Below are 25,296 nucleotides of genomic sequence, written 5' to 3'. Positions count from 1 at the left end.
GTCCACACAGCTTCCTCCATTCATCAGCAATGTCATGTACACCGTATGCATGATCTGGGCCAATTCTGAATACTACAACATTCCATCCCGGATCATTGTCGTATTGCAGGAGATCTGTAACCTCTTCATTGAATTGGTACTGTTCTGTGAAAATAAAGTACTAGATTGGGGGGATTCCCATCCCCTTTCCCATATTCTTTTCTTCGTTTCTTCTAATTTCCATTTGGTTTTTGTTTTGGTGATTGCAGCCATTAAATATAGTTTCAGCCAAATTTATTTTGCAGATGCTGAAATTGGTTAACTGGAAGGTGGGGTGGGGAATAGAAAATGAAACAGGGCCTGGGCAGGTTTGGTTGAGAGCCTAAAGCGAGTGCAAAATTTCAGCAGAAATTGTTGCACTGGGAGGACTTGCCCTTCTTGCTTCTATCTTGTGGTTCATACCTGATCCACTGAAACAAGTAAGAAGTTGGTCAATTCCAGTTGTGAGCTCAGGATTGCCCACATTTGTGTTTCAACAGTCAAAGGAAAAATGAATGGTACACATGCTTAGGTGTGCTGCGGAAAGTCAGGAGTATAGGTGGCCAGTGGTATTGTTGTCACAGAGTCCCAACCATTGATTGTCCTCCCATTTGGATGAGATTTGCAGAAAGTTTGACCTATCACTTTGCATGTGCATAAGGAGGCAGTGGAGGAGCCTAAATCACAGCCTCAATGAAAGCCATTATTTCCTGCTGTAACAAGCACACTTTGTGCTGATAAATTATGAGCAATATAACAACTACCTGAAGGGGCCGATTCATCAATGCACTGCCTTGCACTGCCAAACTGTTGCAGGGGTCCACTTCCAGTTTGCTTTAATGTGCCCTGTTCACCTAAGCGTCATCTTTGACTACATTGCTTTCTATTTAGACACGTAATTTTCTGAGTCCCGAGGAAGTGCTCAAGGGCTTACAAGGTGAAATTGAAGAGGTGCTAGGAGGGATCAAGCTGGGTATCTCCGTGATAGAGAAACTTTATAAGACTTACGACGTTTGCTGCACAGATATGATGCCCAAGTTTTTTAAGGTGGGTTACTGATACCAGTGGACTTTGGTTCTCAGAGAAAGCATTACTCAGAACTTCACAGTGCAGCACATTCCGTATAAGTTATTCCATTTAATAATGTGGAAAACTATTTATTTTATTTTTTAAAAAAATATTTTTATTTGACTTTACAGATATAAATTTATAACAAAACTACATACATATCCATATAAAGAGATTTCTCTGAATCTGGAGACTCCCCCCCATCCTCTCCATGGGTCTTATTGTCAACGTTTTCAACTGCATATTATTTCATAATCTATATTTTATATCTATCCATATTGTCTATCGTATATGCTACATTACAAGTGAGATTAAAATGCTGCTAATGTTTTCATCTGCTTCCAGTGGTCTCCTAAATAAATTATAAATTTTCCCCATTCTTTCTTGTGGAAAACTATTTTAAACAGCTCTACCTGGTCAGGGCTGCTTCTAGATGCAGTTGTTCAATTTCAGAATTTTACTTGCAGAAAAATTCATATTAGGAAGCAATTTTCCCTCAACTTCAGGTTGGCCTGGTCACTGAGGGCCCACCCACAAATTATGTTAAGTCTGGGCTTAGTTTTCCCATTATCAATTTTGTTTGGAGCTCTGCATTCCCACCTGACTTCTTGTCTCAGATTTTGCCTGGGTTTTATTCAGGGGAAAACATCTGCAAACCTGTGTTTCCCCATTCATGCTTCTAGCATGCTTTTCTTATTGTCTCCTCCTCCTCCTCTGCCCACCCATGGCAGCCGAGTTGAGCATGCACATACAGATTTTTATTATTATCAAGGGGGCATTTTTGTGCTATGCTCAGATTTCCAGACCTCTGCACAAACAAAGCACCAGAAATCATGGTGAGGGTCTGTGCATTGCTTGTTTTTTTTCTGTTAGCTCATGTGCAAAGTTATGACTGGAAGGGATGTTTGGTCACAGAGCAAAATGGCCACAGAACTCCATTCAAACAGCACACAACACATGTCCTTTGTATCTGGGGACTAAGTGAGCAGCAATTTGCAAGGAGCTTTGAGCAAGTCCCTTAGGGGTTCCTCCCACCCCTTGCAGTTGCGGGGACAAAACGGTCTTTTGAGGGCCACAGGTACCGTTTCTTCCATTGCACAGTGCTACAATTTTCAGACGGCTTTAACAGTCACTCCCTTTTCCCAGGGAACTCTGGGAACTGGGAAGTGAGGGGAATAGCAACCTCCTAATGACTCTCAGCATCCTTAATAAACTACAGTTCCCAGGATCCTGTGGGGGAAAGCATGGCAGTTTCAAGTGGTATGTGAATATACCTTTAAGGGCACCTCCCATATCTTGTTTAGGAGGTTAGGCCTAAGCAGGAAGCAGGGCTGAAAGCAGAGTGAGAAAGTAGCTTAAGGGGGGGGGGGGAGAACTGTTGTTCATTGTCCTTTAACAAAACTATTTCTTATTCAGCTTCTCTGACCTACACATCCTTAGACAGATAATACTACTGTATGATACCAGTTTAAATATATATAGTGCAAATGGGGCCTTAGAGTTGCAGCTAAATGCAGCCGCTGCCTATATAGAGTTGGTCACACTCTCTTATTTCTGTTTGCAGGACAAAGAACCCCAGTACTGGGAGTTCCCTTCTACACTAGTTTTCACTAGAATGAATTCATTTTTTCACAGACTGAAGACAATAGAGGTGAGAATTAAACTGTCTAGAACAAGAAACAACCATAGCTAAAAGTTTCCCAGACCCCAAAAATGTATGTGTGTGTGTGTGTGTGTGTGTGTGTAATGATATTTAAAATCACATACCATATTTTTGTTTTCAGAAAACTCTATATTTAAAAGTGATAACACTGGACAAAGTAAATTTTAGTGACTCTTGTTATTTTGTAAAATAATCAGTGTTGAAGCCACTTGTAAAAAAGCGTTTCCTGTTTAAGGAATGTAAAGAGAGCTGATTAGCAGCAAAACCAAGTCATTTAAAGTTTATTCAAAAGAAGGAGGCAGTAGATAACTGTTGTTTGTTTGTGTATTTTTTTTTAGGAACTATACATGACTTCAATTGAATTTCTCAAACTAGAGAAAATTGAATTGGGAGGTGTGAGAGGCAATATCTTAGGGAGGCTGGTGGTTCAAATTTATGAGGAGGTTCTTGAATATGTTAAGGTCTTTGTTGAGTGCAAATATGATCCTTTAGATCCGGCAGATGAGGTTAGTAAATTCAATATGGGAAATTTATTCATATGTAGATGGAATAAATTATTTGCTTACTGTAAGGGACAAAATCCCAATGTGCTCTAATTACCGTACTATAGCAACAAATGTATTCTCTTCAAGGTAGTTGGCCTAGCTTATTTTCTACTTTGCTTTAATTAACTTTTAAAAGTCAACAGGTATGGTACATGATTGTTCTAACTCATTTTTTGTCGTTGTTGATTGTTATTATTATAATTGAAAGCAATTTGATGAAGACTTTGCAGACTTCCAGATTAAAATTCAGGATTTGGATCGACGGCTGTCCACCATTTTCTATCAAGGATTTGTTGACTGCTCCAGTTTTGAATCTGCTGTCAAGGTACGTACATTCCTGTGTTTAACCTAAACCCAGATAGCTTTATCTGCAGTGGAGCAAGCAGTAATTTTACCTGCAGGAGCAAGCAGTAATTTATGCTCCTGCAGGTAAAGAAGCCAGTTTTGTCCCTAGCTGCCATGGAAGGTCCATCCCATGCAAGGAAGAAAATACTTTGCTTTTTCAGATCTGAGCCCACTGAAGATTAGCATTAAATTTTCAAGCAAACATCTCCTACGGTAGTAAACAGCGGGATTGTGTGGGGTCTCTCTCAGTGTCAGCCCACCTCCTTTCTACTTCTGTGAGTGCCATTTATAATCACCAAATGAGAGGAAAAAAGAGAATACAGCTTTGTACCAAGTTTGCACACACTCATGTGTATGTATAGATGCAGATTTAGAAATGATGACAATGATTTAAGTAGGAACAGACTACATCTCACCATAGCAAGGAAGATGATAAGTCGGTTACCATTTTTGCCTGTTCAGTCTTCTAGAGCCAGTGTGGTGTAGTGGTTAAGAGCGGTAGTCACGTAATCTGGGGAACTGGGTTTGCGTCTCTGCTCCTCCACATGTAGCTGCTGGGTGACCTTGGGCCAGTCACACTTCTTTGAAGTCTCTCAGCCCCACTCACCTCACAGAGTGTTTGTTGTGGGGGAGGAAGGGAAAGGAGATTGTTAGCCGCTTTGAGACACCTTAGGGTAGTGATAAAAGCGGGATATCAAATCCAAACTCTTCTTCTTCTTCTTCTTCTATCCTGCGGCTAACTGTTAATGGGATCTGCTTGATCTCAAAAGGCAGGGAGTTCCAAAGGGCAGGTGCTGCCTGTCACACTAAACAACCAATTTCTTACAAATGCAGAACAGGTATTATATGGCGCCTCTAGTAGTGCCAATTCTACTGATCAAAGTGGTCAAGTAGGCACATGTGAGGCAAGGCAATCTTGTAGGTAAGCTGGCCCCGATATGCCAATAGTAACATCTTGAAACTGGCCCAGTAGCAAGCTGGCAAACAGTGCAGATCTTTGAGCGTAGGTGAACTAACATGAATGCATTTAAACAAAAGCAAAAGCTTTCACTGCCACTTTCTGAGTACTCTCCTCATTTTCTACTCTTTTTAATAATTGTGTTTAATGAGTTGTGTATAATGTCTGCTTTCATTATGATTTATTGATTTTGTTTAGACGCCAGTTGATGGCCTGTCAAATTGATAAATGGACACTAGGAATCATGTAATCATATGACTATAAAAATGATAATAATGATTTACCAATGGTTTACCATTATCCCAATTAACAAGTACAGTCATACCTTGGGTTACAGACGCTCCAGGTTGCATTTCTTCGTGTTACAGAGCGCCGAAACCCGGAAGTACCGGAACGGGTTACTTCCGGGTTTTGGCAATCACGCATGCGCAGAACTGCTAAATCGCGCTTTGCGCATGCGCAGAAGCGCTGAATCGCAACCTGCAGCGACACGTCTGCATCCCGCATGGATCACGTTCGCAACCCGAGCATCCACCGTATGTCAAGTTTAGTCTCCAGTCCGGACAGCAGTGCATACAAAGGTAGTCAGTCACCAATGCAACAGAGTGATCGTGGCCATTTGCCGATATTAAATTAACTGCTGTAACACATAAAGGTTGTGGTAGAGCTCACCAGGGAGAACAGAAGCTGATGCCATCTATTTGATTTGGTTTAAAGTTGCTTTTACTAGAACCAGGATGTGAGTCAATGTGGATCACTCCTTCTAATATCAAACCTGGGTGATGGGTGTCAACAGGATAGAACCACTCGGAAAGCTCTTAGCATGTCTTGGGGGGAACCCCAAGGTTTACAGAATTAAACACCTGCCAAAAAAAGGCACAAGGCGGACTGAGTATACTCAGTAGCCCATGGCATGTTGAGTGTCAGATGGAAAAGAAAACCAGAAAACCTAGGGAGGGGGATGGAATAAAACATTTTGGAGGAGAGTATGGTTGTCTGGCTAGAACCCTAAACAGGAACACTCTTAGGAGGAAAGTTCTTACTGCAAAATGTTATTGCAGGTCTACTTGCTTAGCATAATTCAGAATGGATTTACAAATGAAAGCTCATAGAACATATCATTTTTAAAAACTGGGACCTTCTTTGTGATGTTTGTTCTCTAGCAAATCCATATGTTTGCATCCCTGTTGGATCGACCATTAATAAAGGCAGACGTAGCACCGCACTATGCTACCCTTCTGGAGATGTTCAATGTTGAGCTGGACAATGCAAAGATTTTATATGATGCCCAAATAGCTGCCACTGCAGCAGGTGATGGTGTGCCTCCCCTTAGCAAAAACATGCCCCCTGTTGCCGGGCAACTGAAGTGGGCTTTGGAACTCCAGGAAAGATTGCAGCTCCCAAGGAAGGACTTGCGGGCCATCGATCATCCGTGAGTAGCAAATCATTTATAACTCACATTAGGTAAAGGTAAAGGGACCCCTGACCATTAGGTCCAGTTGTGGCCGACTCTGGGGTTGCGGCGTTCATCTCGCTTATTGGCTGAGGGAGCCGGCGTACAGCTTCGGGTCATGTGGCCAGCATGACTAAGTTGCTTCTGGCGAACCAGAGCAAGCAGCGCACGGAAACGCCGTTTACCTTCCCGCTGGAGCAGTACCTATTTATCTACTTGCACTTTGACGTGCTTTCAAACTGCTAGGTTGGCAGGAGCAGGGACCGAGCAACGGGAGCTCACCCCGTCGTGGGGATTCGAACCGCCGACCTTCTGATCGGCAAGTCCTAGGCTCTGTGGTTTAACCCACAGCGCCACCCATAACCGCGTCCCATAACTCGCATTACCCACACACTATTTACTGAAGTAATAATAAAAGCTATAAGGCAGCTTCGTTTGCAGTGTCAATTAAATTCCACTGTCCATCTGAAACTGGGCTTTCTCCTTTCTGCAGGGTTATGTTCAGTTCTGAGGCCAAGCTGATATATGCAAAGTATGATGAAATGATACGTTTGCTGCAAGGTTACCGTGAGAAAATTTATGCAGATTGGATTGGTCGGGTTGACAGAGACTGCCAGTTCAACCTAGAGCAGCCACTGATCCATAGAGATCCAGAGACTAATCTTATTAGTGTGAATTTCAGCAAAGAGGTGTGTGAATAGGAAGAGAGCAAGCTAGCATGTGATTTCTGGCTGCTTTGTGTTAGAAAATTTATTATTGCGCTATAGTGATGTAGTGCTATAGTGGTATAATGCTACATTACTACGGTGATGTTATATGGTGTTACATTCCTGTACTTCCTTTAAAAAAAGGCCTGTTTTAGTGATAATTTCAACATTTATTTCAAAAAACAAGGTCATAAAATAGTGCCCACCCCAAATGTTATAATGGAGGCACACTGAACCGTGAATAGTTTCCACTTTCCCAGTAAGTCTACTTTCCTTGAATGGTGCTAGTCAAAATCTCACCTTTTTAAAAAGACATGAAGAGGAACACTAAAAGCATATCCACTTGTGGAGACTGCACCACTCTTTCGTTCTTTCTGTAATCTGAGAAAAGACAGGAGAACCCCAGGTTTGGTTTGGTTTTTTGAAAAAGAATGGTAGTGATTGAGTGGTGGCGTCATGTGGATGTCCTGTAAAAAGCAAGTGAGCGTAGAAGTTCCGCAGTAAATGCCTGGTATGGAACCACACTCAGTTCCCTTTCTCTTCCAGGTGCCTGGTCTTCATCCAGAGAGCGGAAGACCATGCCATTAGATCGGGGGGGGGGGGGGGGTTCCATTTATAGAAGGACATTCATTTCTCCCTGCTATATTATTGTGTAGCTCGTAGCTGTTCTCCGTGAAGTCAAGTACCTGAACTTTCAGCAGCAGAAGGAAATTCCGGACAGTGCTGGAAGCCTCTTTTCTCAGAATGAAACGTTTCGGAAGTTTGTGGACAACTTAGATCTCATAGTTGGCTGGTATAACAAGGTATATCTATCTATCTATCTATCTATCTATGGATAAAGAAGTAGCTGTGTATTTTTTCCTTTGGTTTGTAGTCTGCATTTTTCTGCAAAGAGCTCATGGTAGAATACAATATTGTCCCTAACCCCTATTTAATCCTTGTGTCAACCTTGTGAAGTTGATTGGGCTGAAGGGTAGTAACTGGACCAAGATGACCCAGTGATCTTCATGGTCCCTGTTCTAATCCATCACTCTTAACCGCTGTGCCAAGTAATGGTGTCTGAGCACAATGGGAAACCACTGTACAGTTAACATTCTACAAAACTTAAAGGAATAAGGCAGAACAAGACAGTACAGACAAGTCACTTTCTTTTGCTATGCTAGTTTATTGCTTTGCCTAAATCACCCACTAGTGTCCTTTGAGGCTCAGCAATTCAGCCCTGCAGCTGCTGAATCTCCTGCTCAGTCTAATCCTAATGTCCCGTCATTGATCCCAGCAGAAACTCCTTGTCAGGGGTCCAGACCTCTCTAAGTGTCTAGGATGGAGTCAGTGCCAATTCCAGGTTTTGGAGGGCCTGTGCTTAGATACCCTCCTTGGGTTCTACTCCCTCAGTGAGTCCAGTTCCTCGCCTTCCTTATCACTGACAGCTGCTGCTGCTGCTGCTCTTCCTCATCATTGCTACCACCTGCCTTTCCCTCTCATCACCACAGTCTGGGCCAGAGGGAGAAGCTGGTGAACAAGCAACTTGCAATTGTGAAGAGGAGATCTAGGGGTCTGTTATCAGTGGGCCCTCTGCTGAGGTGCAGGCTCTTGGCAGATGCCTGACCATGCTTGGTGCTGGCCCTGGAAGGGGTTGAGATGGGAAGTGTGTTACCTAAGACAGCACAATGCATCTCGAGCATCAGCATGATGAGCTCTGTGCATTACAATAAGCTGCTTGCTTTTAGATCAAGAAGACAATTTTGACAGTAGAACTTCCGCTGGTCAAGGGGGAGCTGCAAGAAATTGACGTTGGCCTGAGAAAAGCTGAGACCAACTTGTACTGGAGCAATGAAGGTACAAAACTCTTGTCATTGATTTGTTACGAACTGTAGCCCACCGCCCTTCCTTTTTGAGTTCATTGATCAAACGATTGAAGTGCTCAACACCAGAGTTTGAAAGTTGAAGCCCATCTGCCTTCACATAAAATGGGCACCAACTAGTACCTCTTAAAGGAGGACTGGAGAACCGCTGAGCCTCCAGATAATGTTGGAGGACAACTCCTGCATCTGGGAATTGGATGTAGGCTTGTTCTACCTGCCCGCCTTGAAGGAAGTGGTTTATAGCCTGGGGGCACTGCTGGATCTAGCACTGTGTCACATCAGGTACAAGTTGCCTCAGGGGGGAGGAAAGCCTGCCTGTTAACAGCTCTTGACTAGCGTGCCATTCCTGGATTAGGGCAGCCTTGACATTCTTATGGTCTTTCAGCTAGACTACTGTAATGTGCTCTACACTGGGCTGTCCTCGAAGATGGTCCAGAGGTTGCAGCTAGTGCAGAATGCTTTCAGGATTTGCACTGACTGCCTCTAAGCTGCAGGGCCCAATTTAAGGTTTTGGTATTAGTATTTAAAGTCTTTCCTGGCCTGTCACACAGCTGTTAGTTGAAGCAGCTTTTCCCATACCATCCATCCTTGGCCTTGTGATTTGAGGCGGCAGGGAGCTCTCCTGACTTGCTGCATAGTAATGCGAGAGAAGAACAACACCCCCTCCCCAAATACAGTGGAATACCCTTTTTCTTGGAAGTACAGATGGCAGAGACTTTTGTTGGAATTCTGCCAACAGTCAAAAAAAACTTATTAACCACAGACATTTGGTGCACATTAGTAAGATCTCCCATTGCTTCTAGTATTCTCATGCTGTTGTTAATAATTAGTTTAATTAATTTATCATTGTAATCGCTGGTGTGCTTTTGATGTATTTGTTGTATTTTATATAAGGTTGAAAACCACCCTGGGATTGCTTTGATGGGATGAAGGGCAGCCTACAAATTTTAGAAGGGAATAAATGTTTCCCCGGCAATGTTCAATTCAAGAAAAAAGATGTGCCACTGGGTTTACTTATCACCACCTCCTGCTCCATTTCTTCAATAGCTGCTACTTGCAGGGAGCAGACACACATTTCCACTTCAGCTATATATTACAGAGGAGAAACAGTGCAGAGATGTGGTCAGACAGCACCCCACCTCTCCCCATACTGTGTACTTTGAACCAGTAATCCAGAGAGGTCCCATTCGGAATTTTACTGTCTTCATCAGTGGAATGGGAGGATGTTGGTGTCAACCAACATTTTTGGAGATGGTAAAGATGTGTCCAGGGCAGCTGTCTACCAGCTCCATCTGGTATGCTGGCTGAGACCCTACCTGCCTGCGCACTGTCTCGCCAGAGTAGTACATGCTCTGGTTGTTGCCCACCTAGACTACTGCAATCTGCTCTATGCAGGGCTACCTTTGGAGGTGACTCAGAAACTACAACTAATCCAGAATGCGGCCGCAAGACTAGTGACTGAGAGTGGCCGCTGGGACTATATAACACCAGTCCTAAAGGATCTTCACAGACTCCCAGTACGTTTCTGAGCACAATTCAAAGTGTTGGTGCTGACCTTTGAAGCCCTAAAAGACCTCAGCTCAGTATACGTAAAGGAGCATCTCCACCTCCATCGTTCAGCTCAGACACTGAGGTTCTCCTCTGAGGGCCTTCTGCTGGTTCCCTCACCGCGAGAAGCGAAGTTACAGGGAATCGGGCAGAGGGCCTTCTCAGCAGTGGCACCCTCCACTGTGGAATGCCCTCCCTTCAGATGTCAAGGAGATAAAGAATTAGAAAACTTTTAGAAGACATCTGAAGGCAGCCCTGTAACAGGAAGTTTTCAATGTTTGATGTTTTTCTATGCTTTATATATGCTGTAAGCCAGCCAGATGGGTGGTGTATAAATAATAAAATTATTATTATTATTAAGGAGGTTAGATACAAAAGACAAAGGGAAGCCTTGGGAGTCAGCTGCTAATTACTATGTCTTTTTCCCCACCATAATAACCTGACCAGATGTTATGGACTATATTCAGGAGATGCGAAATGTCTTATATGATTTAGAGACAAGAATTCAGAAAACGAAATTAAACGTGGAGAACATTGGGCAGCTTATGCAGGTGTGTAGCATGTGACAACTACTGAATTCTACTAGGCACTTAAAAAAGAGAAAAAGATTCTCCTTTATAAATTTTTAGTTTTGCCCTTCGCCGGGTGACTTATTTTTTCAAGCTGCAGTCAAAAGACGTGTTCCATATATCTGGTTCTTCTTACAGGAATGGTCAGCTAGTCCTTTGTTTGAAAGGAAAGACAATAAGGAGACAGCACTCCTTGATCTGGATGGGAAACAAACAAACATCCACAAACGCTATGGTGCAATCAGAGATGCCGGGCAGAAGATTCAGGCTATGGTTGAGGTGAGAAAGAGTGAGTTTTCATAGGAGTTAGAACAGCAGACAGTTCTATGTAGGGCTTATATCTGGTAATTATTTTTTTTACAGAGATTGTTCCCAGACGTGGGCATTATATCACAAATGGTCATTCAAATCCTGTGTGTGTGTTTGTGTGTGATTGCCATGTTAATTTTCACATATTTTCACTTTTTAAGCAATGGGCACTTGGTGCTATTCTGCCATTTGCTGTCCACACCGGTGAACTGATATTGGTGGAATGACACATTGGGGGTGGGTTTTGTTATTGTTTCTGGTCCCTCCAACACTCAGTCGCTCCTCCCATTTTGCTGCCAGAAGCAAAATGGTCAGGTGAAGCTCAGGTGAGAAGAAAACGTGTAGGGGTAAAGTAATAAGAGACCGCCCACCCACCAAAACAGCAGCACGCCTGCAAAGCAAACCACTCGGGCAAAGAAATGGGCTAACATTGGTGACACTGGATGTATAGCAGGTTGTTTTTACTTATCAGATGTCCTGTGGTAAGCGACAATCTAGATTAAATTGGAAAATAATAATAATAATACAATATTAATTTATTACTTGTACCCCGTTCATCTGACTGGGTTGACCCAGCCACTCTGGGCGGTTTCCAACAGGAAGACTGGCATTTTGATAAAGACAATTTAATTTCAATGCTGCAAAAAATGTGCATGCACAAACAGCCCCAATTCAAGAACAGACTTGCATCCGGGTGCACCCAAAACTTCTTTCAGTATACTATTCTGTATAAGCAAGTCCATACTCATGACAGGAAACAGTGAATATTATTATCTAATCATGTATTTGACATCTTGACTACCCTAAGGATATCTTCTCTCAAGTGAATTCCAGATCAGCATTCCATCTGGTGGTAGTTCTGACATTATTGGTGTATTCTGGGAGTTACCCAAATGTTTTATGAGACAACATTAGGCTTTTATCACCATTGAAGCATACATCACCAGGAGAAGGAATCTCACCTGTCTATTACAATGCGTATCCCAAGTAATGGTTTTTCTGTTTGCAGGAAAATGCAGAATTATTTAAGGCAGACAAGACGACAAGAATGTGGTCTAATTATGTGGAATTCATAGATGACATGATTTTAGATGGCTACTTTAAGTTTATCCGAAAATCGCTGCAATTTCTGCTCAGCAACATGTCTGCTGATGTACGTTGGTGAGCTTTCAGCAGGGTGGGAGGGTAATTTATCAGTGGATATCAGTACCACATGCCAGAGCTTTGTCACCACCTTCTGGTTGCTTAATTTCAGAACTAAGTAAATTCAAGCTTTGTGAGCAAAAGAACTAAGGTTTTGCAATAGGGATCAATTAAGCAGGGTGTGTGCATGCAAGCATGTTTTCTTACTAAGACCCGCTTGTTCTGGTATATGTATATTTCTAATTTTTAACTGAGGATTTGGTGGTGGAAGGTAGGAAATTCGCAAAAGGTATTGGAAGGGAAGTTTGTATAAATTTTAGACAAACTCCACTCTCATCCAGAGACATTATGGTTTCTGAGCATGCCTGTATATTATTTGCTAGTAGTGAATGCTGGTGTCAAATAAGTCCACAACTTTTACTGATTACAGATGTAAGCAAGCATTGGGTGTGTATTCTGAAATCAACCAGCCTGCCTGCTTGTTGATGGTTATTAGGGGTTGACCACTGTCAACCCCTAGGGTTGAGCACCTTAGGGCCCCATCTGATCACCTGCAGTAAAGCCCTTCAGCCCCCAAGTTGGGCATCTAGACTAAGGTTACCAGATTTTTTTCCCCCATGAATCCGGGGACACTTATTGTTTGCTATGTGCATGTGAATGCTGAGAAAGCTCTTAATCTGGGGACTGTTCCCGGGAAAATGGGGACATCTGGTAACCTTAATCTAGACAGGAAACACCCCTTCCAGACTCAAGGGGATACCCATTGCCACGGGATGGAGGGGCCCCCACACCCTTCTCTCCTTGACTTAAGTATCCAACCCAATGCCTTATCTACCCAAAAGTTGTGGTGATTTCTATGAGGTGGGCAGAAACTGTAGATGGGTCCAATTAGCCTGCAAGGCAAATTCCTCCCTGGCCCTGAATGCAACCACTGGGTAAATCCATAGCAAGGTCCTGCATGGCTAGGCCTGTTTATCACCAACCAGGTGGCTTATTTAACTGTTAGAACAAAGGGACGGGGAGGGGGAATCCAAAGAAGGCTGCAGTGCCCTCTGCTCATTTTCCCTCATAAATCCTGGCTTTCCTTTGCCTGAACCTCGGAGGGCAGTGGAGAACTAGCGACATAAATTGCTACGTCAGCCGGAAATCCCGTTAGCCGGAAACCCGTGGGGAATGGTAATTGTGTACAAAAAGGGCTAGTGGTTGTGGGGAACTGACAGAGCAGTAGTAAACAATACTTTGAACGCAAGAGTGAAGACTGACCAATAAAGAACGCACCGGTGCATTTCAGGCTGCTGTAGCCCCTTTGTTTGAAGTGCGCATGGAGCTGTATAAAGATGAATTGAGGTATCGTCCATCTCTGGAAGTGGGAGCAGAGGAAGGTTTTTTCGAACTGGTGGAAAACCTGATGAACGATATCTATGATACAGCTAAGCTGATACCGCGACTGGCAAAAGGGAAGTCCAGCTATAAGGTTGGTCTGGGGCCTCCGCGCAGTGAGGCTTCTGTGGGTGCTAGGTTGACAACACCCAGTTTAAAGAGACATTCAAACCAGGCCAAGGTTTGTAATGGTACGTAGGATGAGTGGCTAGGATATACTTCATAAGGAACTCGTAAGCATTGCTTTCAGGTCCCATGTAATGCTCAGTTTAAATAGTTTTGTTCACAAGAGAATTCCTGTGAACGTGACTTGTAATGAAAATAAAACACAGGAACATATGTGTCTGTTTACACGCCCAGAATTTTCTTAGCTGCCCCAAACTCTTGCCATGCTTGCATCTGACTTCCAAGCAGCTATGTTTCAATGTTCTTTCCATTCTGTAGAAGCCATTTTGGCAAATAAGAGATATACTGTATAAATAAAAGAACAAATAAATAAATAAATGCATTTTGTTCCAGAAGAAACACATAATTACTGTGAAATAATTACCAATTCTCAGTGGACAGAAAGCAAGCAACGGCCATATTGGTAGGCATGCTTTGGTCCCTCTCTGTTTCCACATTTGACTATAGTTAAATATTTTCTCCATATGCTTGCTAAGGAAAACAATAAAGCAATCTGATTGCATACCCTTAGGACAGGAGGGTTGCAGTTGTCACCCACATATTTCCATTTAGGTTGTAGGCACAATAACTTAAAAAGAAAATTAAAGTTAAAAGAAAACTTCAGAATCCGAGGATTCTAGGCAAGCCAGAAAATTTAGTCCTAGAAAGTACAGCTGGGTTGCAGAGTGTGAATTTGACTATTCAGAGTTCCAGGTCACCTGTAAATGCTACAGGGAACATTGGTCAGTCAATGTTTGTGTGAATATATGAATGTTAAGTTATCTCTTGGCCTGAATACTTTGTTCATTTGGAATCTGGTGAACATAAGATCTAAAGATCTACCTAGTCCAGCATCCTGTGTTCCAGCCAAGATGCTAGTGGGAGGCCCATATGCTTGGCTTGTTCTTTTGCTTTCGTGCCTCCATTAATGATTCCCTGATGCTTTCAGGTTGACCTAGAAGACATGGGAGAGTTGATGGAGATACGAGAGGAGATTGGGAACATTGTGGTCAATGCCATGAAACAAGGTGAAGAATACGAAGATTCATTTGAGAAATATTCGTACCTTTGGATGGATGATCCCCATGAGTTCATGCAGCGCTTCCTCACTTTTGGCCACGCTCTAACCACTGAAGAGCTGGAGTCTCACGCAGAGGAGTACTTGCCTCATGTCGCGCCCACCCTAGACCAGTTTCAGCTACAGGTGAGGGTTGGAGTATGTCTATACGTTTCATCCAAATTGATGTGTGTGTTGTGTTGTGTTCTCAGTGGCACATACTCCATCTTTATAACCCTACATCATCCCTCATGCAAGTGAGTAACATTGGAACATCCCTATTGCTTTCCTGTTTCCTCTTTTCTCCTCCTAGTCCCCATCTTTCCTCAGCAATGCACAAATCTTTGGGCATTTTCACACTAAAGATGAGTAAAATCGCTGTTTCTTACATCACCAGTTGGCAAAACTGGCATTGTCAGGAATGCACATAAAAATTATCTTCTACGTTCTTATTACACTTTTTAACAGTCGACTCACATCCAGCACAAATAACTTGGGAGAAGCTTAAAGGAGTTCTTACGTGTCCTATGTGTAAGTGGTTTTATCCCCTTCATAGCCCTCTACGCTGCCCCCCTTCCTAGTATCTTCACTAGGGGATTGTAAGTCCCCACCCACAGAGCAAAGCAGATTAGAATCCACCTGTCAGGGAGAGACACCATCTCTGAACTCAAAAATTCGAATAAAGTAGGTTTTCCTCTTAGGGCACTCTAGCTCACAACCAGATGGCTATGGAGGGAACCCACACACTCAAATGCCATAGCCCATAGTGGTCCCATCATGATTTCCCGTTACTGATGTTCGTGTAGAAATTCTGCATCACATGCTATCGCATCTCAGCGCCCCCTGGTGTTTCTAGATTGACACTTATGAGAAGCTCTATGAAGAAGTGTCCAAGTTTGAGAATACCAGAGTGTTCAACGGTTGGCTGCAAAGTGACTGCCGTCCCTTCAAGCAAGCGCTCCTGAATACCATCAAACGCTGGAGCCTGATGTTCAAACAGCACCTCATCAACCACGTGACCACCAGGTAGGGTGGGGAATAATTTTGTCAGTTTCCAAGCTTTCCATTCCTACAGCCCCTCTCCCTGCATGTACAGTAATCGGCCACAATCAGCCAGTGCTCGGTATACAAACCTATGAATGCATTCTTTGAATCAGCACCTGTTATACGCAGCCTAACTATATTTTGTGTGAAAAAGCACTTCCTTTGTCTTGTATCACCCACCTTTACAGTAATCAAAGTAGTTAGAGGGTGTTATCCCTCTCCTCCACCCCCAAGGATGCCATCCTCTTTCCATAATGAGAAATATGTTTTGTTACTTGTACTGTTAAAGTTAACCCCAACTAGAACCGATACCTTTTCTATTGCAGCCTTCAGGATCTTTCCACTTTCATGAAAGAAGTCAATGCAGGCTTAACCAAACCTGTGAAGGAAGGTGACTACGATGGGCTTGTGGAAGTGATGGGGCACTTGATGAGGGTCAAAGAAAGGCAGGTAGCTACTGACAATATGTTTGAGCCTCTAAAGCAAACCATTGAGTTGCTCAAACTATATGGAGAAGAAATGCCCGAAGAAATCCATATGCAGTTGCACGTGAGTTACTACAAATGCTTTTCGCTCAATACATATTTGTTCATCTTTCATGTTGCCATTTTTTTAGTGTAATCCAATGACCTCAATGCTTTGTAGAAGACTAAATAAATATTGTGAGAAACCAGGCTGGAAATAGCACATCAGGAAAGTTCATGGGAATGTATCTGATAAACACAATCTGAAAGTGATCACAATCCTTGCCCATGATTGAAGCCGTTGTGCATTACAATCTACCATAATTTTTGCTCCATAACATGCACTTTTTTGCTCCGAGAAAGTAAGGGAAAATGCCTGTGCGTGTTATGGAGTGAATGCGCTGGACCGGAGCCATGGCTGCCGTCAGTCAAGCAAAGCGGGAGCCGCTTGCAGGGCTTCTGTCCCGCTTTGCGCAGCTCTAGCTTTGCTTGCTTTACAGCCAGGAGGAGGGGCTCTCTGAAAGTAAGCAAAGCGAGAGCCGCTTACACGCTCTACGAGGCTCTCGCTTTGCTTGCTTTAAAGCGACCTAAGGAGGAGCCAGGGAGGAGGGAGGGAAGGAGAGGCATGGCAGCAAAGCGGGCAGCAGCCGCTTACACTGGAGGAGGGACAGACGGGACCTATAGTGAGCCGGAAGGAGGCAGGCGATTCAAAGCCAGCAGGCGCTTTTAAAAGCGTTGCGTAGCCAGCAACAGCTGCTGAAGCCTCAGCTAGCAAAGGTCTGCGCGCTCTCTAAACGGAGCATGAGGCTGCGCGCCGGGGACAGGAGGGCATGGGATGAGAGAGGGGGAAATTCTGCGTCCTCAGCGTCCCAGCTGATCCGCTGGCTTCTTGAACGCGCTGGGGACAGGAGGGCATGGGATGAGGGAGAGGGGGAAATTACGCAGGATAGGCAGGATAGGTTTGAGCACGTGAGCAGGACTTGGATTGCAGGGGATTCGCCATTAGCTGCGTAAAGCAGCAAAGAGGGAGAGAAGGAGCAAAGCGGGAGAGGAGAGGAGCTGCTTACACTGCTGTAAGCAGCTGCTGTCCGGTTGGCTCCTTTAAAGCAACAGTGCTCTTTCTCTCCCTCCTCCCCGCTCACCTCGCTGAAAAGCTCCTTCTCCACACACCCCACGCGAGCTCCTTCTCCCCTTAAACCCCTCTTCTGCATTATTAGCAGCATCCTTCTCTACACACCCCATGCGTGCTCCTTGTCCCTTGAGTGCTTTTCCTTCACTCCCCATTTAAAACGTGGTTACAAAGCATGGCTCCACATGGATCCTCAGGATTTTTGAATTGGGCTACCCCAAACTCACCGTCAGATCACATGTCTGTGGCCACAGCATGAAGCACAAAAATCATACATCCACTGTTTCGTTTAGATTTTTTTTTTTCTTGTTTTCCTCCTCTAAAAACTACATGCGTGTTATGGTCTGGTGCGTGTTATAGAGCGAAAAATACAGGATTTAATATGATTGATTTCCCTTTGGACATGCTGCATCATAGCATTTATCCATTATTATTAACAGAGTTGGGGCAGATTAAGTTCAGAAATCTGCACATTTCCACAGGCCCTTACCAAACTAAAGTGTGTTTCCTCCTCCTCATATTCAGATTTCCCCCCTTCTTACCCTTCCTGCATTTGTTTTACCAAGCAACCCCCACCCCGGCCCGGCAGTGCTCTGAGAGGTTTGAGGGTTCTTCTTTGTTTGCTTTTAGGAATTGCCAGAACAATGGAATAACACCAAAAAGCTATCATTCCAAGTCAAGCAGAATGTGGCTCCTCTGCAGGCAAATGAAGTTACCATTCTCCGAAGGAAATGCCAACAGTTTGAGGTACCTTTCTCTTGCAGTGCAAAATATTCTCTGCTCAACTGGCATGCTGAGCTCCCCACAGACCAAACATTCAGGGGGACCTGTAGGCCGAAGGCACTGACAGATGGGCTGCCTACCAACCATAGTCTCAATTTGGCAGCTGTCCAGAATGGACAAATCCATTCTCTCAGTTTTCCAATGTTCAGTTTGCCACGTTTTTGCGACATTCCATGAAAATTCGTCAGTGTTTCGGTGCACATTTCTCCTGATAGGCAAAACTGCATATGAAAATGTGTCTAGCATACACATTTTTGCAAGCAGTTTTCCTTAACACAATGCCTCTTTTTTTGTATTTTCTTAATTACATGCATTTTTATCCCTGTTGTATACATTTTGTACACATTCTTCGGTTGAGTTTTGAGAAGTGTGAATTTTGAATGGTAGCTGTGTTTCAGTTTGTGTATTGTTTTGGCAAGTGTGAGTTAACATGCAGCTTAACAGACTTTCCATTTAGCAGACTTGCCTCTTCCAGAATCTATTAACCTTTCAATAAAGTGTCAATACTTTATTTTTCATAATTTCTTCTCCCATTGATCACTGTAATAATATCTATGAAGGAGGGACGGAAGGAATGTCCTCAGAATATTGCATTTTCAGAAAATGTAAGAAACGGTCCCATAGAAATGTTTAAAATTAAATATTCGTAGCATTCAAATTCATTAAGTGCTCCTTCCATTGATATGGAGGAATGTAACACATGAAAATGCAAGCCAGGATGAATATCTTCCCCATCCCTATCAGCAGCAGTAGCTGCTGCCTCCATTTCTAATTCTCTCCAGGGCAGAAGCTTAGGTAGTATGTATGGAGGTCCTGGGCTGCCCAGACAACAAGACCCCCTCTCGGCCTCACTGATGTGGTCCAAAGGAAAATACAGTGGTACCTCGGGTTACATATGCTTCAGGTTACATACGGACCTCCGGAACGAATTACCGTAAGTACTTAACCCGAGGTACCACTGTAAAGCCATATGTTTGGCACCAGCTTGGCTGCAGGAGTTGCTGGAAGGAGGCGTACAAGATGCCATCCAATTCCGAATCTACTTTGTTTTAAGATGCTGTGATGTCACAGCATGTAGTGGGCAGTGAGAACTTTTAAAAAAAGAGATGAGGTTGTGGCTCATGATTTGCTAGTGTCTTGTCTTGCCCCACAGCCTGTGTCCTATTGTGAATGTTTTAGGCAGAACCCTCTGCTGCTGTTTCTGTAGATGGCGTCATCCAGATTGATCATAATTCTAATCTTGAGCCGCAGCCAACAAACTCCTGCCTTCCAGATGTGATGCTACGTGATCCTGCTTTAACTAGGATATTCTGCTCTCTTTCTTCTCCTCCAAACCCCCACCCCCCTCCAGATTAAGCAGCATGAGTTCAGGGAGAAATTCCGAGAAGAGGCACCATTCACTCATGTTGATCCAGATCCATATAAATCCCTCAATAAGGTAATTTACTACAAGTCAGGAAAGTCAATATGGGCAATATCTATGCCTTCCTCAAATCCCACCTATTATAGTCTGCTTTTTAGTGCCATAGTAAAATAGCATTTTCAAAAACTGGCTGAGAAATTTGGACTCGGTGATTTCTCTTTCTTGGGGGCTGCATATGCATGTGGTTGCCAGTGACGAGTAGGGCATATGCCACCAACCATGTGTGAAGGAGACTTCAGTGGAGCAAAAGGTTAATCTAACTTTCCAGGCATGTTAGAGGGCATATCCCAGAAGCACATGGCAACATTACGCTTTCCAGTGCTGTACCCTCCTTGTTTGCTCTTTGCGTTCATCTGCCTGCAACATTGACTAACCCCCCTTTCCATTTAATGCTTCCAGCAACAAAAGATGATCACCAATATGGAGAAAGATATGGAAGCCCTATCCAAATCTGCAGGCTTGTTTGAGGTATCTGTCCCAGATTACAAACAGCTGAAGGCCTGCCATAAGGAAGTGCGCTTGCTCAAGGAGCTCTGGGATATGATTGTCTTGGTAAGACTTTGACCTTGTAATCTTAGGAAATGTCAGGTAGGGCAAGTGAAAGAACTGCATCCAGAGGTTGAATTCTACCACGAGGAAATGAGAATAATGAGGTCAATACCCCAATCGCTCCTATTTTTTTTACGGCTGAATTGAATCTTTTGCACCCCATTCGCTGCACTGTGGTTCCGATCTAGATCAGTGCCACCATGACTGCAAATTACTTTGTGGAGGGGGTGGTTCCCGTTGAGCAAATGCAAGCTTTCCCCCCCAGTGCTGATGGGGGGGGGGGACTCACACCAGGGATTGAGCCCTCTGCACTGACAATTGATAAAAGAAAAAGCTTGCACTCAGTGGCAAGCTATGTAATAAATGCCACCTGTAGTTTGGCCCAAAGTCTTCATGCTTCCTCATCCAGGGCAGCTCATGTTGAGCTTCCTTGGGACCTGCTTGCCAATTGAGGGAATTGGGAGCATGTAGTGAACGCTATGACAGCAATGTGATAATGGAAGAAATGGAGTTGCGGACCAAAGGACGTTGTTGGCAGAAAGGGCAGGAAGTGATTTCCAAGTAAGTTCTGCTCCCAGTACCACTCTGATAATTTCCCCAAGAACAAAAGTAGTAATTCACCGACTACTGGGTGTTTTCTGTATTTACTTCTATAGAACTTGCATGCTGTTGCATTCAAATGCAAGCTTGTTCATGTAGCCCTTAAATAGCATATGGTGAACACGGCAAGGGCACTCCCTTCCTCAAAACACATGATCTGACATTTTATGGAGCTTCAGCTTTTTAATTTATTAAAGTTTACTTCTCCATCTCCAGCACAGAAACACCCACTGCCTTTTGTAGAAAGGAGATGGGGTATACTCGCAGCGGACAGAAGTGAGTGGTAGTAAAGGATTTAAAAATAAAATCCATTTCCCCCAACATCTAGAAAGGTCCTACTATAACATTTCTGTTCCCCTTTGAGATGCAAGATCTGTTCATGTTTCCAAATAGTTGCATTGTAAATATTCTATTCAGTTAGCGAAAACAGGAAAAACTATGATTCCCCCCCCCCCATTCAGGTCAATGAAAGTATTAATGACTGGAAGACAACCAAGTGGAAGGAGATTAATGTCGAGCAAATGGATCTTGATTGCAAGAAATTTGCTAAGGATGTGAGAGGCTTAGACAAGGAAATGAGAGCATGGGATGCTTTTGTGGGACTGGATAACACAGTTAAAAATATGATGACCTCTCTCCGAGCTGTGACTGAGCTCCAGAATCCAGCTATTCGAGACAGACATTGGAAAGAATTGATGGAGGCCACACAGGTAACTGATACAGGCTGCAGTCAGTGTCTACAATTTTCCATTCATCCGTCTGCCACCAACTGACCCGGCTCTGTTTCCAACTTTTACTTCTGTAACAGGTGAAGTTCACCATGTCTGAGGAGACGACGCTTGCAGACCTACTTCAGCTGAACCTTCACAAGTTTGAGGATGAAGTTCGCAGTATTGTGGACAAGGCTGTGAAAGAGTCGGGGATGGAAAAGGTACTGCTCTTGCCCTAGCCATTCCAGGCCCGTCAATCAAATGCAGCTTTCAGATACTTCCTGCTTCTCACTCCTATAAAAATGCTGAAAGATAACGCTTCATTTCCTACATTTGGAAGTAGATCTGAAATAGGCTTCTCTGACTTTAACATTACAGTGGTACCTCGGGTTACATAAGCTTCAGGTTACATACGCTTCAGGTTATAGACTCCGCTAACCCAGAAGTAGTGCTTCAGGTTAAGAACTTTGCTTCAGGATAAGAACAGAAATCGTGCTTTGGTGGCACGGCGGCAGCAGGAGGCCCCATTAGCTAAAGTGGTGCTTCAAGTTAAGAACAGTTTCAGGTTAAGAACAGACCTCCGGAACGAATTAAGTACTTAACCCGAGGTACCACTGTATTATTCCTGATAATATTGTGCACAGGTGAAACACATGGAGATTTTAAGTTTCTTACTTCCTCCTTTTATATACTGCATTTCCTCTTCGAAATAGACGTGCATAAAATTTGATAAGGCTGCACATGCCTTATCATCAGTTTGTTCATCCATGTCTTGGGTGGTGAACCATTTTCAGCCAAAAAGCCACATCCCTTTGCAAGCACCATTTCAGTGTTGACATGGCAGTGGTAACTGAGGCCAGAGGCAAAAGAAGGGAGAACAATGGATGTGACTGTTACACTCCAGCCACATGAGTCTACTGACTGGGATCAGAGAGTGGAACTACCATATTCCAATGCTTAAAGAACCACACTGTCTTCTGGTTCTTTTAGTGCTCACCTCTAAAGCCCTATGCAGCTCAAGGCCTGGGTACCTGAAGGAGCAACACCTGCCAAGGTCATTCATGGAGGTTTTCCTTCCTTTGCCATTTGAGGAGAGGCAGATGGTGACCAGGGAGAGAGATTTCTCAGTGGTGGGCCCTCGCTTAAGGAATTCCCTCTCTAGAAAGGCTCACTTGGTGCTTACTCTGTTATCTTTTGGCATAGGGCAAATCCTTTTTCTTTTTTCTTATTTTTTTGTTCTACGTCTTAACTGGCTGTTCTGTTGCTATTTTTACTATGATATTATTATGACTGATTTTTGCTCAGCTGTCTTTTGTGTATTTTATTGTTTAAGTCTTTTATGAGTTCCCCCCTCCCTCAGAGCCGTTTGACTGACAGATGTTATAGTATAGTTTGACAAAGCCCGTAAAGTGCTGAATTTTGCAGTATGTGGCAGGATTATAGACCGTTGGGGTTTTTTTAATAACAAAATTATGTGTTCTGCCTCCACGGTCGGAAGCAGTACCATTAATTGGCAGTGGGACATGCTCCTTCAGAGTATATTAACCCTTAAGAAGTGCTAAAGTAGTTTCAGAAAGGGAGAGTGAGCAATACCATCATAGTGCCTCTTCACTAATTCTTGGAATTTCATGGACATTTTGCAAGTTTTTAGTTTGAAATCTTATCAGGTTAAAAATCTTTCCTGGCTGCTTTTGTTTGAAGGTATTGAAGGCTCTTGATAGTACCTGGTCAACTATGCAATTTGAACACGAGCCCCACCATAGAACTGGGACCATGATGCTCAAGTCTGATGAGGCACTGGTCGAGACCCTTGAAGAAAACCAAGTGCAACTCCAGACCCTGATGACTTCAAAGTATTTAGCACATTTCCTTCAGGAGGTCTCCAGCTGGCAGCAGAAATTATCTACAGCTGACTCTGTGATAAGCATCTGGTTTGAAGTCCAGAGAACCTGGAGCCACCTAGAAAGCATTTTCATTGGCTCAGAGGACATTCGCAATCAGCTCCCAGAGGACTCCAGGCGTTTTGATACCATTGACAAGGATTTTAAGGTGGGCATGGCCCTTTACCTGCCCTAATTTTCACATGCAAAAACAACAAAAACTGGAGCAGCTGACAAGTCCATCCTCTTTTCTTGCAGGAATTAATGGCTGATGCAGTAAAAACCCCGAATGTGGTTGAAGCAACAAATAAACCAGGTCTCTATGACAAACTAGAGTCCTTGCAAAAAAGGTAAGGAAGGCGTTATTTTCCTGCTTGATTTTGTCAAGTGTAAGCAGCTGGCTGGATTTACTTACTGAGAGACGAAGCAAATCACAGGCTGCATAAGTTCAGTTATTTAGGACAGGGTTCTGGTTGCAGTTTCTTAAATTAAGAGGTCTTTTAATTTTAGGCCCAGAAAGACAGTTGCAGATGCCTGTTTATCAGTGGTTTGTTTTAAATGGCAGCAGGACTGGCCCTAACATTGGACAGAGTGTGGCAGTTGCCTCAGGCAGCCAAGTAATGTGTTACTTAATTTGCATTTTGATTTTTACTTCCAGAGATGAAACTTGTGTGCTATGCACCATGAAGTGCTGGGGAATAGCATTTGTTGTTGTGCTTTAGACAGTATCTCTCAGGCTTGCACTGAATGGCAGCCCTGTCATGGGGCAACCATTATTCGGAACTGAAGAGAAACAGAACAGGCACCATGACTACCATTTTCAAAGGCAGTGAAATCTGCATGTAGTGAACACCTAAGCTGGGATCTGGAATCCAATAGCAGCTCACCCCTCATATCCTGACACCTTTTCTGCCTATGTCTTGACTACTTTCCATGGTATACCTGGTATCTATAATGACCCAGGTGTAATTAATCTAAACATCCATGTGAATAAGCAGCTTTAACACTTGGACTGAGCATGCATTCCTTTCAATTAGATGTCAGTCAAATGATTAGGATTAAAGAGGATTTGAAAATGGCCTGTGGTAGCAAACACAGAAAGCATAATGTGAATGCCAGGTTTTATAACTTCCCTTGATATGACATCTGAAGCATCTCAGTGGAGCAGTGTAAAGCACCATTTGCTCCGAGTTTAGAGTTCTTTTGTTGTTCGTTTGTATAGACATAGAACTATCTAGTTAGTACTGAGCATCATGTACAGGAATCACACTGTGCAGCTAATGATGATAAGCACAACGCTTTCCCCACACTCTCTTGTCCACCTTGCCTTTTATTAGCTTGGCACTCTGTGAAAAGGCTTTGGCTGAATACCTGGAAACAAAGAGACTGGCTTTCCCCAGATTTTACTTTGTATCCTCTGCCGACCTGCTGGATATTTTGTCCAATGGCAACGACCCCGTTGAGGTAGGATATACATTCATGGAATGCTTGGACTTTCTTAAGATTTGTTATATTAAAAAAAAATGGGGCCTTGAATCCCAGAGCTTTTACTAGAAATCCAACTTCATCCGAGACTAAATCACAGATAACTTGGACCTGTACTCATTGGGACCTGATCAGCAGCTGAGGAGAGGGGCTGCAAACCCAGTGAGATTTGGACATCTTTGGCATGCAGCAGATCCCAGGTTCAGCCACAGTGTCTCCAGTTTAAAAAGGATTTTGGGTCGTGGGCTGGGAAAGACCTTGGGGAGCTATCGGCAGCCACAATACTGGCCTGGTTGGAGTATAGGAGATCCTATATAGCACAGATATTTTAGATTGTTCAGTGCCCATTTCCTTTAGGCTTTCTAAAACGACTTTCTTTTTAGAAATATTGCTCATATATCTTCATTAGCCCTCTTCTCCCACCGCTTCTATTTCTATA

The 25,296-nt window shown here is 43.5% G+C and overlaps 1 protein-coding gene across 2 annotated transcripts in view; it reads left to right on the top strand.

Annotated features, from left to right (window-relative positions):
- Positions 1–25,296, top strand: part of DNAH17 (dynein axonemal heavy chain 17) — a 96,068-nt gene that overhangs the window by 6,843 nt on the left and 63,929 nt on the right. The window contains exons 7-30 of one of the 2 annotated variants that reach the window (XM_083430247.1): positions 11–136; positions 910–1,065; positions 2,651–2,737; positions 3,088–3,255; positions 3,503–3,619; positions 5,761–6,029; positions 6,544–6,739; positions 7,414–7,560; positions 8,485–8,593; positions 10,615–10,718; positions 10,875–11,015; positions 12,055–12,198; positions 13,480–13,662; positions 14,683–14,937; positions 15,647–15,816; positions 16,161–16,383; positions 18,058–18,174; positions 19,562–19,648; positions 20,033–20,185; positions 21,244–21,492; positions 21,591–21,713; positions 23,194–23,541; positions 23,631–23,722; positions 24,710–24,836. In XM_083430247.1, the coding sequence (XP_083286373.1) occupies positions 11–136; positions 910–1,065; positions 2,651–2,737; positions 3,088–3,255; positions 3,503–3,619; positions 5,761–6,029; positions 6,544–6,739; positions 7,414–7,560; positions 8,485–8,593; positions 10,615–10,718; positions 10,875–11,015; positions 12,055–12,198; positions 13,480–13,662; positions 14,683–14,937; positions 15,647–15,816; positions 16,161–16,383; positions 18,058–18,174; positions 19,562–19,648; positions 20,033–20,185; positions 21,244–21,492; positions 21,591–21,713; positions 23,194–23,541; positions 23,631–23,722; positions 24,710–24,836 (3,891 nt within the window). Of the gene's footprint in view, positions 1–10; positions 137–909; positions 1,066–2,401; positions 2,429–2,650; positions 2,738–3,087; positions 3,256–3,502; positions 3,620–5,760; positions 6,030–6,543; positions 6,740–7,413; positions 7,561–8,484; positions 8,594–10,614; positions 10,719–10,874; positions 11,016–12,054; positions 12,199–13,479; positions 13,663–14,682; positions 14,938–15,646; positions 15,817–16,160; positions 16,384–18,057; positions 18,175–19,561; positions 19,649–20,032; positions 20,186–21,243; positions 21,493–21,590; positions 21,714–23,193; positions 23,542–23,630; positions 23,723–24,709; positions 24,837–25,296 lie in introns of those variants that run through there. The other variant, XM_083430248.1, reaches the window with a different exon arrangement.

This window comes from Podarcis tiliguerta (genome assembly GCF_965153285.1).
Source record: "Podarcis tiliguerta genome assembly, chromosome: 2".
In the NCBI taxonomy this organism is placed as follows: Eukaryota; Metazoa; Chordata; class Lepidosauria; order Squamata; family Lacertidae; genus Podarcis; species Podarcis tiliguerta.
The sequence above is the reverse complement of the archived record's forward strand: the minus strand, read 5'-3'. Positions and strand labels throughout refer to the sequence as shown.